Source organism: Labeo rohita, chromosome 13 (genome assembly GCF_022985175.1).
Source record: "Labeo rohita strain BAU-BD-2019 chromosome 13, IGBB_LRoh.1.0, whole genome shotgun sequence".
Taxonomy (NCBI): domain Eukaryota; kingdom Metazoa; phylum Chordata; class Actinopteri; order Cypriniformes; family Cyprinidae; genus Labeo; species Labeo rohita.
The window spans coordinates 4455448-4470651 of NC_066881.1; the positions used below are offsets into that span (position 1 = coordinate 4455448).

Here is a 15204-nt window from a genome sequence, read left to right on the forward strand (position 1 = left end):
ATCTCTGATTGAGCGATTGAGGTGTTGTGTTGCTGGATGTGCTAATGAACATAGTGGTCGTCATTTACTCCCAACATCTGAGCCACTGAAGATGCAGTGGATTACGTTTGTTTGTGAAGGGAATGCGCCTCCCGATCTACGTAAATGCCTTTATGTTCTCGCAAATCATTCGTGATCCAGCTTCACCTACAGCAGAAGTGAGTATAAGGATTTTTTTTATGAATCTCTGCAATCTTCTTCCTAATAATGTGCTAGTTAGCAAGTTTCGGGCTAAACACGCTAAATGTGGCTAAAGTAAACAATTTCTCGGAGAAACTGGTCACCCCACAGAGAGAAGAGAGGGACAGGGCAAGCAGAGCTCATTTGCATTGAAAGGAACAATCCTTTAGAATGGGATCATTTTTGCAGAGCTCATTTTGAAAGGTCACCTACATTACCTGTAGAATGTCTCTAAGATGAGAAAGGTAAGAGAACAAGCCGGAAGTTAAACACGCTTTTATATGTGCAGAGGTTCCGCCTCCAAGGTTATGGGCATGACTTCTTGAGGCAGAAGGTTATCATTCTTTTCATTCAGACCATTAGTGATGGTCAGAGTGAGGCTGAAACATGTCACTCATAAAGACACCTTCAGGTGCAATGGTTATTAAATTCCTTACTAATACCAAGTATTGCTGGTTTTTGCACACATTTCTGTAAGCTCAGCTTGAATATTGTATCCGAGCCATTGTTTCACAGTGGAACTGTTTATGTTATTAGAAAAGTCTTGTTTAAACAAGTACACGGACATTTTTATCACATTTAATTTCTGGAGAGAAATAGCACAGACAATAGCAAAGGTGAAATTTAATCAGATAGTCTACCGTACACTGACATGCGTTTAGCTGTAAGCGTCTTGTGTAAAACTTAATTTTTCTTTGGGCTTAATGAACAGACTGATTTTCCAGACCTGTCTGGAAAATCAGTGAAATGAACTAAATAACTTTAGTCAGTGGTGTAGTATTTAAAATCGGAATATGAAATTAATTAAGTTACTTCTAAGCACTGTGAACAAGAGATAGGTCTGCAAATCACTTATGAACTGGTCAGTATATCATACAAGAGTATGGTGCTGAACTGGAGAGTACTCAAGCCTCAAAAACCAGTTGACGTCATGGCTTTGTGTACTAACACGGGAAGGATTAATTCTGCTTTCTGATGTGTTCTCAGTGGGAGGTGGGAGAAATATGCTGACCCCCTAGAAAACACATAAGACATTCATACTCATAAGGCTTTTTTATTTGCCTTAGTTTTGATTCTATATATTGTGAATAGTAGATTTCTTATTTACACGTGGGTCTGGAGAGAATATTCCATATAGACTATTAATTATAGGCTAGTTATATTTCACATTTTAATATAATGCATCAAACGCGAGGCTGAAAATGCGTTTTTACTAGCATTGAAAAGGCCTGTGGGCATTTTTCTATAATAATCCTATTAGGATCCAAGGGAAAAAACTCTTTCTGTCAAAGAGAGCATTGACGCAAGCAGCTCTGACGTCAATAGAGCTGCAGTGAATGGGGGGAGCGCTTGCAGCCTGTTTGCCCACAGAAAACACTGAAGGCGAACGTCACTCGCAGTGCTCGAGTGATCTACGATAGTCCTCTCACAGCAAATGACAATGCAACCTGTTAAATACAAAATTTAGATTTACGAATCTGTATTATGTCCAGGATTACGAACGAACCAACGTTACACTACACAGCAGTGCCTTTTATTGGTTTTGGTTTGTTTGTTTGTTTTTGTTTTGTTTTTGTTTTTTTGTTTTTAATTAAAGAACGTGTGTAGCCTATTTGACTAAACTGCTAGATTTTTGCTAAAGATCAGAAGTTATTTGCCCAACAGTCGCATACCATTAGTCACACCTAATAAAACGTGCCGTTTCGTATATGAATTATTTTGAAAAACAACTTTATTATAAACATGCTGCATAGCGCCTCAACAGGTGTTCACACTGACTGAACTTGTGAACTTGTCTAAATTGTTATGGTGAAGAGTGCAATATTGAAAACATGTTTAAGACAATTTAAGACAATTTTTGACTTGGCAACAACTCAGCGGACAAGTGACAGCTGTCATTTTACGTCACTAAAATCCTGAGACCAGTGTTGCCAGATCAAGCAAGTAAAACATGCAAGCTGGAGCGGTGGTGTGCAATGATACTGGCCATGCAAATCATATGTCAGGGAAAGAAGACGACTGTGAACTGTTACCTAAAAACTGATAAGTCGTTTCAATGCAACTATTTACTGTACACGAGAGTTAAAACATGTTTAAATTAGCTCCAGTGTAAGTATTGCAAACAAAGTAATTAACTGGTTGTAACTTTCTCTGCTTTACTTTTCTTGGGCTGCTTTCTACCAAATTCTGGCTTTTAGAGCCAGCACACAGAGTCATTTCGAATGTTAAAGTGAATGTCGCTTGCGTAAAATTCACGAGTTCATCATTTGAGTCAATCTAAGCTGTAGCCTTGGCGCCATTTGCGGAGGAGGCTACTGACGTCATCTGTCTCTTGAATGGAAAAGCTGGAGTCCTGATGATGCAGCTGATGATGGAGGCTTTATTTATACAGAACTGTCTTAAACTCGTGCCACCAAAACACACAGAACGTTTACGCTCGAAAAACTACGAAAACTACCTCTGCGCAAAGTTTAAGTCACTTAAAACCAAGAGAGCGCTAAAATCACGAACGTTTGGTCACTCCGTGGTTTCCTAGCAACCGGACTAAGAAGTTTTGAGAAGAGCGTGCTCAACATAAGGCGAACACTGCTAATGCATCGCTGGACAGAAGATCTCTGTGTAAGAGCAAAGGTACAGTGTTTTGTTCTGTCCGTCCAGTATTTGACGAGTTGATACTCCATCAGCGCTATATACTGGACCAAGACAAAAAAAGCAGAAGTCTCCCTAGATAACACTTCTTTTGCGTTGACCTGAGTGGCAGACAACGGTGACTTTTTAAACGGTGACTCTTTGCAGCTCCTTCACAAGAAGTTCACCGGCTGTAAGGCGATCTCGACTGACTGGCAGCTGGACACAGTGGTTACTGAGATCTCTAACATATCTTAAAATGTTTGTACTGGTGTGTATCACAAAAACATGGTCAACAACACCCTGGGTGTTCGTGCTTCTGCGAAGAGACGAGCGCGATTTGAGTTGCAAACTGTCGTGGATGCGCATTTTTCTGCTTCAGTATAATCCCGGGCACACGTGATGCGCAAATCACTTTTGTAGCAACATCTCTCATTTGTCAGAGAAAAATCCGTGCGTGTTTTTATGCTTGAAGCCTGAAGCTTAACACATTTCAGGGTTTTCATTTTCTTTTCTTTCTTTCTTCCTTTCTTTTTTTTTTTTTTAAATTCACACACATCATCACTCGCGCACCATGCCAACTTTTGCTCCCGTTGCGTTTGTCTCGTAGTGGAGAGAACTGGAAACTGTGGATGCCTGAATGAATGGGGATCGTGCTTTGTGAAGGTTTCAACTGTCAACATCCTGCCAATTTTATGTGCTTGTCCAGACAAGTGAGTGTTTATCGTCCTTATTCCTATATCCGTTTTGAGCCAAGAACAAACAGACAGCAGAGAACGCGTCATATTAGACCGCCAATGTCGAAGAAACGCAAAACTCCAGACGACGGTGGTGGTGGTGGCGGTGGGGAGCTTGCGGGCACCGAGGATTCCCTTCAACAAGGTATGAGCTAATTCCTCCATCCTTAGACTGGCTTCTCATGGTGGGGTCATTTACATACATTAACATGGAGCTTACGCAGTGTTTCAAAGCCATTGTTGAGACTGACTTAGTGTCATGATTGGGGTCTAAGAGACCCCAAGAATGTACATGCCAAAACATTATAGTATTTAAAAATTAACCACTTATTTTCCTTCAGATTCTCTGAATATGTTCCTCTGAATCCAATAGGCAGAAATGATTGATACAATACCTCCCCCCTTTTGTATAATAAGGACACTTTTAACTTAACAAACAAATGGATTGAAAGAAGATAGATAGATAGATAGATAGATAGATAGATAGACAGATAGAGAGATAGATAGATAAAGGTAAATCACTGGTAACTCTGGTTGACAGGACTTTTTAATAATAATGTTACAAGCCAAGCATTGTATGATGGTTTTTTGAAAACTGTATTTTACAGCTTCTATTCACATTTTTGGCAAGAGGGTTGTTGTACTGAATACCGGCACGATTGTGATGATCAGCATCTTTGTGTGTCATCAAGCAGTTCACTGACTGAAAGCTGGATTGGAGCAGCATACAGGAGTGGAGTGGCATAGTGTTCTGTGATCACTCAGTTCAAGCTCCACTCCATATTTTCCGTTTACTCACTATTGAGAGAAACCCACTCAGAGTGATGAAGGAGTGAGAGAAAATACTTCCGAAAGCCTGCTCCTTGCTGCATGCAAAATCACACATCTCATATTTCCAATCACACAAACCCTTTGACTTTTAAAAAACATGTTTCTCATATAGTTGTCCAATATAGTAACAGCAAAAATACATTGTAAGTACAGTAAATCTACTGGTAATTAATATAGACAATTTGGGAAAAAAAAAATCGGCAAAAATGTGGATAGTTTTTTTCAGATACATTTTAAGTCTCTTTGGATTATGTGCTGAATTGTTTTATTCAGCTACATTATTCTGTCAGAATACTAACACTTTTGAGTAAACCACTGTATTTTAAGCCCACATGGCATGAGAAAGAGAAGGACTTGGACATAGGAGCCTCCTTTGGCTCCTACAGCATGAATTCAAGCGTTCGAAATATCGAGCATTGCTAGAATAAATTATAAACACTGGATTCTTTCATAGTATCATGGCATCACAACAAATTGCATTTATAATGCATCATATTAGCATAGCAGTCCATGCGTCACTGCACAACATGTGCTGATATGAGCCTTTTAAGAATGTAAGCCTCTCAGAAGGTATTTACATGGAAATTTACTATCCCAATTCATGTTGTTTGCTGCATGCATCTCACCAAATTCACCATAAGCATCTTTGATGTTAATCCTACATCAAATAAACAAACACACAAGCTCAGCTTTGCTGCTAGCATGACTGTGTGTTGCTATGTCAAATCCATGTGAAGGTCAGGCCTCTCTCTGGGTGACTGGGAGAGCACTGTCATGTTGTTTACACACATTGTGTGACCCAGCAGCAGGTTTGTTGGCCGCATTCTGTGAGTGTGAGCCAGAACGCGAGTTTCCCTTGGCTAGCAGGAACGGGGAAGCGGGCACTTCCTTTAGCCTGTGGAGCGTGGCATCTGCGTAACTGTGCAGGCTTGTACACAGTGCTCCATGTCCATCATGAACTCACAAACAAACAATTAACAAAGACTACATAACTTCACATGCCTAAAAAGTTTAAAAAACCATATATACTTATTTATAAGGGTAATTCAGATTTGCCTTCACAGGAATAAATTACATTTTTAACTATATAAAAATAAGAAACAATCCCCATTTTGATCAGATTAATGCAGTGATCAATTAAAAGCAGTCTTGTTGAGCATTAAGAAAATTCATTCAAAAATCGTTATTGTCCCAGACTTTGACGGGCATGTATGTGTTTCAGCATGATTGTGAAAATAAAAACACCACTTGCAAATACATAAAAATCTAAGTAATTCCTGGTTTGTCCTCGATATATTATCTGAAAAAAATGAAAAATTTACATTTAAGTGTGATGTATAGTTTCAAAGTGTTGAACTGGGTGTGTTTTTACATGGCCAATAACACTGGGCAGGGTGGCTGATATAATGCTGATATATGTAAATATAATCATACAAAAGCTGTCGGTAGATTTGAGAACATGGCCACCTTTAATGTGCCCAGTGGAGATGACGTCAAAATAGCCAAATATTGACTAGATAATTGGCCTTGTGAACATATTAGTCTGAAAAAAAAAGACAAATTGTTGACACTGTAAAAAAGTAGATCAGAATATGGGTATATGCTTACGCTGCCCTTTCAAGAGTCATAAAAACATATAAAACCACATTAGTACAATTTTTACAGTTTTCACAACATAAAAAATTGCATTTCTTTGAAGGTACCACTGGGGGTGTTTGAACAGATAAACAGATTTTTTTTCTTTATATATGAAATTTATTTTGAAATGATTTTAATTTTAATGTATTGTTTAAAATTGTGAGTTAAGTATTTGTTGATTCTTCAGTGCATAAAATCATCATTAAACAAATGTTATCTCTCTCTGTCAGACACTTACAGTGGTGCATTAAACCGGGGATATGGAAAAGAATGAAAAGTAGGCTAGTTAAATGAGAAATTAGTCATTTATAGCATAAGGCAATAATGTTTTATGAATAAATGTTTTATTTTTAATTATTATTATTATTATTAATAGAAGCAATACATCTAATACAGTGTTACAAAGAAAAAAGGCGTAGAAAATTATAACCACTAGATGGCATTAAAAGTGTGCGTCTCATCTCAGTTAGGCTCTGTAGCTGCGATGCCTTCCAGACATCACCACACTTATCACGCACAAATTGACTATAGAAGACTAGATTTTTATTAGGAGATAAAATATTAAATAAAATAATGTAACTATTATAAAACAAACAATGAAAGAGAGAGAGAGAGAGAGAGAGAGAGAGAGAATAGTAAATGTAAAAACATTTCCATGTTATAGGATGATCTGTTATATAGGCTACACATTATGAATGAAAAAAAAAAATAAAATCATACTAGAATTAATATGTCATTATACAGGCCTGAAAATATTAGAAATAGATATAGAAATGTGGTATGTGTGTGTGTAGAGACAATGATGGCTGTTACATAAAGTGAGCTGTAGTACTCACAGTTTTACCAGTCATTTTTATCCAACCCCCATGCTTTATGTTTCTGCTTTATTATTTGATTTGGAAACATGTTTTTCATATATTTCTATATTTGTTACAGTTTCAATTAAACTGTTTCCTGTATGTTTGCCATTTTGAAATAGAATGCATACATTGAAAAGAGTGGTGGGGTATGGTGAACACTTAGTTTTGATCAAATACATTTAGTTACCAAAAATATTTACTACTAGTTGTAATATTTCTATTTGAATTTAAATTTTCTCTTTTAATATTTTCTATTATAACTAGACATTCTAAATCAGTGATCCTGGTGAACTAGGTATATGTTACAGGGACACTTGAAAATAATTATATTTTGTTATGTTAGTATCTTTTTAAAAAGAAATTAAAATAATGAGTCTTGCATAATCTCTTAAACTTTTGTTTTCTTTACAGCAATACAATGGCAGATACATTTGCTCACAGAACTGTCAAACAGAAAGTCAAGCTTAGGTGTCTGATTAAAGGAAGAGGAAAATATTACTAAATTTAGTTGATTAGTAAAATAAATAATATTAATAATACTAAATGATATATAATATCAGTTAAATGCTACATATTTGGCCACATTTGGTGTCAAGAGTATTTGAGCTTTACTGATGGGTTTGTAGTGGTACAAACAACCAAACAAGGTTAGGAAACATTGGTCTAAACAGTCTTTCCTTATGTTAATATAAATTTCTTCCATTATTTTCTATTTTAAAAATGAGTAATATTGATATCTTAGTAATATGTACATGTTATAACAATGTATGACAATATATGGGCTGCACAAAGGAAAGCCTAAAAATAATATCTGACTCATCACATATTCTTAATGAAGAATATAATCTTTTGCCCTCTGATACCAATTTCCATCCTGTAGGTGGAGAAACCCATTTTTTACTTACAGGCCTATACAGTTGTACTGTAATTAGATTGATCATTTAAAGCTTTTTGCACCTTGTATTTTAGATTTTCAATTTATTTTAACTGCTTTAAAAACAAGTCTCTTATCTTTCAAATCCAACACATGTTTGGAGAGTAATCTAAATGATGATTTGTGTTTTACTATTAATTAGTGAATCTACGTATTTTATACTCTACATTTGAAAAATTAATCATTTTGAAATTAGTTAGCACTAATGCACAGTATTGAAATTCAAGAGTAAACCATATAGTACAAACACAATGTGTTCATGGGATATCACCATACTTCCCCAGCAGTTTTCTGAAATGTTGTTTAAATACACAAGTGAGGAATTATCTCATTAAATGTGCACTAATTTGCATATATTTGGAGGGGAAAAAAAAACTCCTTTCATTTTGTTGACATATTACAGTCAAAGGTTTTTAGATAGGGAATATGTCTGTATTTTTATAACTACTTAAATCAGCATATGTCACACATGTTTTAGGAATACAATTTTTGTATTTGGATGTTTTCTATCTGCTAATTTGAAACAATGTATATATTGAAAAGCAACGAGCCCAAAATCTCAGACTTTACCAATGCATTAAAAAAAGAAAGAAAGAACCTGTCTTGCCTTAAAAGTTGGAGTAAATCATTTGTACCCACTAAACATTGAAATCCTATAATGTCCTAGAAGATTTCATATTGTGCTTAGATATCATAGCTTTGACAATGTAATTTCTTTCTTTTCCTTTTCTTTTCTTTTCTTTTTTTTTAATGATAGATCTTCATATTTAAAGATTTAATGTCTGGGTCTGTGGTAAAATAATAAAATCTCTGTATAAAAAGAACATTTTAAAAGTTTCAAAAATAAATGCTGAAGGCATAGTGAAAAGTTTCCAAGATGATCCCATGGAACATAAAAGTGCCCACATTTGAGGAAACACCTAATGGCATTAACAGCACAGTCATTATCTGTGTGTATTTTCATTGCAATTATTATGCTGGTGTAATTTCATGAGGAATTCAAATTAGACAAAGACCATTCACTACTGCAGAATAAATGCATTATTCTGAGATCGTCCTGCAACCCAAGTTTGTGTTAAGCAGAGAACACGGCAGCCTTCCACAAGAATGGCATGTACTTTCCAGGGGTTTGTGAGCCAGCTTTAGAAAGATACAGGAGGCCGTACGACGTCTCTGTTCAGAGCCCTTATGCATACACAGAATATTCTGTAGCAGACAGAAAGGCCCTCGACAGGCAGTATGACTTCACTCGTGTGTAAAGCAGTGCTGCAGACGTAGGTGGGGGTTGAAACGGATGCTTTTGTGCAGGACGTACAGTGCTGAGTACTGACAGCCTCAAACTCTTCCTCTTGAAAATTTGTAGGGAGAGCGTAACTGTTTTTTGTTTGTTTGTTTGTTTGTTTGTTTGAGAAAAAAGTTGATAAAATGATTAAGAGAAAAGAGCTAATACTATGCTAGTATTTATCATTTGAAGCCTCATATTATGTAATGAAATCTCTGAGCACATGAAACACACGTGGACATACTTGTACCACACAATACACTGAAATAAGAATCAACAGTATAATCAGTATTGGCACATTAATACTTTCATTTCACAGAAATTCTGTATAAATTGATTAAACGTAGCTGTAAAGACTTTATCACAAAGAAAAATGCATTTCAGATAAATGCTGTTCTTTTAAATTTTCAATTAATCATGCAATCCTGAAAAATGTTTTAACATAAACAGCAGTTTTCACATTTCGTAACATTTCATATTGTTAACATGATAGCAATTGAAATCTTAGAAGGATTAGAATGATATTAGAATTAGAATATTTGCATATTTGATTTCTAGAGGATCATATGATACTGAAGACTGGAGTAATCATGCTGAAAATTCAGCTTTGCATCACAGGAACTGTTTTTAAAAATGTTTTTACAATATACTGTTTATACTTATACTTTTTTTTTCTGTGTTTTTACTGACCCCATACTTTCGCATTTTAGTGTAACAGGTGTAAACTAACATACCAAGCTGATTTCAGTAATTTCAAATTAAAACAATGTTCCAAGTTTAGTACAACTTTAAGTAAATGAACAAAATGTTTCAACTTGATCACTGAAGAGAACTGTTTCTCACTCATTAAAAGAAGAAGCAAACTTTATAAGAATAAGGCTTACATTAAAAGTTTATGATAATTTAAATATTATTGTACATTTACAAATACTTAAAATTACAGATACGACTACTTTAAAACACTGCTAGCTTGTGTATTTTGCTTGTTCAGTGAGTTCAGTGGAGTGCACTGCAGGTTGTCATAGCACTCACACGGATATGTATGTGCAAAAATACACTGTATATACAGTGTGTATGCATAACTGATGAACTTTACAATTACCAAATTGAAATGAATCAACACTGATTCAATGATGTATAATAACACTATTGGCTTGTTAGAGCTTGTGCTATAATTTGTTACAGTTGCTTTGAAATCAATTGTATAAAGGTGAGTTGACATTAGTGTTGTGCAACGATTAATCGCAATTAATTGCATCTAAAATAAACGTGTTTGCTTAGCTAATATATGTACATATAAATACACACACACAAAATATATATATTTTGAAAATATTCACATGTATTTACATGTATATATTTTTACTGATATAATTAATATTATATATAAATATATTGAATATATAAACATAACATATTTTTCTTACATATATCCACGCATGTGTGTGTATTTATATATACATAATAAATATACACAGTACACACACTATATTATTTAGGGCTGTCAGTCAATTACAGTTTTTTTTTCAACTGCTTACACACATTTTCAAAACTTTGCCTCTATTTTTCAAAACTTTACACACAAATCCAAGAATTGCACACACAAAATGCAAAATGCCTTACATATCTTGCAAAATGAAGCACTGCATTCAAAATATCACAAACACATCTCAAAAGCAAACATTTGTCTTACGTTGCTAACACCTTTGCCTTAATATTATTTTTTTGGATATATCATATAAACACAGTTATTCAAAACCTAAACATCTTCTTTCATGAGCTCCTTTGTACATTTCTGTACAAGACTGAAAGTAATTGGCAGAGAGATGTTGAAAAATGTACAGTAAACAAGAAAGCAAGATTGAAACCAAGATTTTTTTTTTTTTTTTACTGTAAGCATTTGTGGTTGTGAATAAAGTATTACACAATATGAAAGAAAAGAAATACACTCCCAGTCAAAAGTTTTTGAACAGTAAGATATTGTTTTTTAAAGAATTCTCTTCTGCTCACCAAATCTGCATTTATTTGATCCAAAGTAGAGTAAATACAGAATTTTTTTTTTTTTTAATTATTATTTTTACTATTTAAAATAATTGTTTTATATTTGAATATATTTTAAAATGTAATTTATTCCTGTGATTTCAAAGCTGAATTTTTAGCATCATTACTCCGGTCACAAATCATTCAGATATTTTGATTTGCTGCTCAAAAAACATTTATTATTGTTATTATTAGTAGTAGTATTAGTAGTAGTAGTATGTTGAAAACAGCTCAGTAGAATTTTTTTCAGGTTTCTTTGATGAATAGAAAGTTCAGATGAACAGCATTTATCTGACATAGAAATCTTTTGTAACGTTGTAAATGTCTTTATCCTTACTTTTGATCAGTTTAAAGCGTCTTTAAATAAAGTTATTAATTTCTATAATTTCTTTCCCCAGAAAATAAAAATAAAAATACTGACTCCAAGCTATTGAATGGTATAGTGTATAATGTTACAAAAGCTTTTTTTTTTCAGACCAATGCTGAACTTTATATCTTTTGATTCATCAAATAATCCTGAAAAAAGTACTCAACTGTTTTAAATATTTATAATAATAATAAATGTTTCTTGAACAGCATATTATAATGATTTCTGAAGCATCATGTGACACTGAAGACTGGAGTAATGATGCTGTAAATTTAGCTTTTTGTATATATTACAATATATTACTTTTAAAATATATTCAACTATAAAGCAGTTATTTTAAATAGTAAAAATATTTTACAATATTACTGCTTTTGGTGTATTTTGGATCACATAAATGCAGGCTTGGTGAGCAGAAGAGAATTACAAAAAAAAAAAAAAAAAAAAAAATATCCTACTGTTCAAAACTTTTGACTGGTAGTGTATATCAACCATGTGTAGTTGGACGGAAACCAAACATAATTTTGAAAAAGGTGATTATTTCAAAGCATATTCCAAGGCCTATTCTAAAGCCATGACTGGTTGGTGTTAAGTAATTAGTGTTTGCACAAGTTAGGTGTTAGTGTGAGGCACTAATAAATTAGTGTAGCATTTTGATTGGTTGTGTTTGAAAAAGGAAATTAAGATAATTTCTGTTAGATATTTGTGTGTTACATAGAGAATTGTTTGTTGTATTTTGCAAAAAAAGTTTTATGAAATTGAAAACTGAGTCAAATGCAGAGAATTAGCATATGGTTTTCCACATTTGGTGTGTGGTTCTGGTGTTTGATTTTGTGTGTAAGCAGTAAAAAAAAAAAAAAAAAATGTAAAATTACACTGACCAAAATTATAAACACAACACTTTTGTTTTTGCCCCCATTTTTCATGAGCTGAACTCAAAGATCTAAGACTTTTTCTATGTACACAAAAGGCCTATTTCTCTAAAATATTGTTCACAAATCTGTCTAAATCTGTGTTAGTGAGCACTTCTCCTTTGCCAAAATAATCCATCCACCTCACAGGTGTGGCTTATCATGCAAAGTTGCTGGATATTGGCAGGAACTGGAACACGCTGTCATATTCGCCGATCCAGAGCATCCCAAACATGCTCAATGGGTGACATGTCCGGTGAGTATGCTGGCCAAGAACTGGGGTGTCTTCAGCTTCCAGGAATTGTGTACAGATCCTCGCAACATGGGGCCGTGCATTATCATGCTGCAACATGAGGTGATGGTCATGGATGAATGGCACAACAATGGGCCTCAGGATCTTGTCACGGTATCTCTGTGCATTCAAAATGGCATCAATAAAATGCACCTGTGTTCGTTGTCCATAACATACGCCTGCCCATACCATAACCCCACCGCCACCATGGGCCACTCGATCCACAACGTTGACATCAGCAAACCGCTCACCCACACGATGCCATACACGCTGTCTGCCATCTGCCCTGTACAGTGAAAACACACTCCCTCAAAACTTGCGACATCTGTTGCATTGTGCTGTGTGATAAAACTGCACATTTTAGAGTGGCCTTTTATTGTGGCCAGCCTAAGGCACACCTGTGCTATAGTCATGCTGTCTAATCAGCATCTTGATATGCCACACCTGTGAGGTGGATTATCTTGGCAAAGGAGAAGTGCTCACTAACATAGATTTAGACAGATTTGTGAGCAATATTTGAGAGAAATAGGCCTTTTGTGTACATAGAAAAAGTCTTAGATCTTTGAGTTCAGCTCATGAAAAATGGGGGCAAAAACAAAAGTGTTGCGTTTATAATTTTGGTCAGTGTAATTACATGATGTTTCGATTAATACCCACAAAAGATTATTTAAAGCTATTTTTGTATTAAATGAGAAAGTATCAACAGAGATGGGAAGTAACTAAGTACAAATACTTCATTACTGTACTTAAGTAGATTTTTCTGGTATCAGTACTTCACTTCACTATTAATTTTTCTGACTACTTTTTACTTTTACTCCTTACATTTTTACATAAATATCTGTACTTTCTACTTTTTACATTTTCAAACCAGGCTCGTTACTTTAGTTTTAATCTGCATTTGGTGGAACAAACTAATTTTCTAAGAGATTGTTTCATAATACGTTAGAGGGAGTGACCCTTACGAAAATTAAAACCAAAAACCATGGTTACTATAGTTAAACCATGGTAACCACAAATTAGCCATGGTTTTGCTACACTAACCATAGTAAAACTATGGTTGTGAATTAAAACATATTGTAATCAGTCCACCAAAAACATGGTTAATTTTCCTGCCCTGTTCTACATGGTGGTTGTTTAACCTTGATACATTCTTAGCAATCAACATTTTAAATGTATATTATTTTGTATTAATGTGTCAATATGACTTGAGGTCCAGTTAATGGCGCGATACTAAAACAGGCTGTACTAATGGGTACTTTTTACTTAGTACCCATAAGTACTTTTACCAGATTATATTTAAACATGACTATCTGTACTTCTACTTGAGTGAAGGATGTGTGTACTTCAGCATTCAGCATAAAATTTATTACACATTAACATTTAGGCTGCAACAACCTTATGTGAACTATGAAACACAAAAAAAGATAATTTGAGAAACATCTAAGTATTTTTTGTTCAAACAATGAAAGTCATTGGTAAGCAAAACAGCTTTGTTACCAACAGTCTTCAAAATTCTTTTATGTTTCACAAAAGAACGTTTTCAAACGACATGAGGGTAAGTAAATGATAACGGAATTTTCATTTTTTGAGTGAACTATTCTTTTAATGTTTTAATTTTTCTTATTATTTGTTATTTAAAAAAAAAAAAAATAATAATAATGAAATTATACTCTAAAACTAAATTTGCTAGCAGGTGGCGATAAATGCCTTTATGATTCATTCAAATGGCTGATTCATCCAGGTCAGGGGTGGGGACCGTTGATCCTCGAGGGCCGGTGTCCGTGCAGGGTTTAGCTTCAACCCTAATGAAACACACCTGAAAAAGCTAATCAAGGTCTTCAGGATATATGTTGGTATTTTTTTTTTCAGGGTGGGAGCTAAACTCTGCAGGGACACCGGCCCTCTAAGATTAAGGTTCCCCTCCCCTGAATTAAGTAAACAGCTCTCTTTATGAATGGGTCAATGCGGATTCATTCAGAAACTAAACACTGCTGGGTTGCTCGTAGACGCACAACAATTCTGCTATGGCTTTAAAGGCAATATGTTCTCTGCAAAATTGAGCACTTGTGTCATTTTAAACTGTCATAAGGTCACGTTACAACGCGCCCCTCACATGTTACAATGTAGCCCACCTACAGGGCATGTTGTCACTTTTCACTTCCATTTTTTTGAGGTAAATAACAAAAAACGTACACACTGTAATTATGAAACAAAGCTACATATTTGTACTAGACAGGTGTGAAATTAATGTGGATGAAAAATTATACTTTGCACCCCACGTGGATTTACACAAACTGAGATTCAAAAAGTGTTAGGTTGTGCCCCGCACTTCCCTATTGCTCTTGCTGCTGGTGCGATATTGCTTATCATATGATATAAATATGAGACAAAATCACATACAGGAGCATTTTTTGCACCAATATCTTGAACTGTAGGGCATAACTGCAATTATGGAGTTGTTGCCCTGC

The 15204-nt window shown here is 34.6% G+C and overlaps 1 protein-coding gene across 3 annotated transcripts in view; it reads left to right on the top strand.

Annotated features, from left to right (window-relative positions):
- Positions 1-2615: 2615 nt before the first annotated feature.
- The window catches only part of pde10a (phosphodiesterase 10A), a 114869-nt gene continuing 102280 nt past the window's right edge, over positions 2616-15204 (top strand). For 2 of the 3 annotated variants that reach the window (XR_007828896.1, XM_051125223.1), the window contains exon 1: positions 2616-3729. Coding sequence is in view for 2 of the 3 variants with exons in the window: in XM_051125223.1 (XP_050981180.1) it covers positions 3492-3729 (238 nt within the window). In the remaining variant the exon portion in view is untranslated. The remainder of the gene's footprint in view (positions 3730-15204) is intronic. The other variant, XM_051125225.1, reaches the window with a different exon arrangement.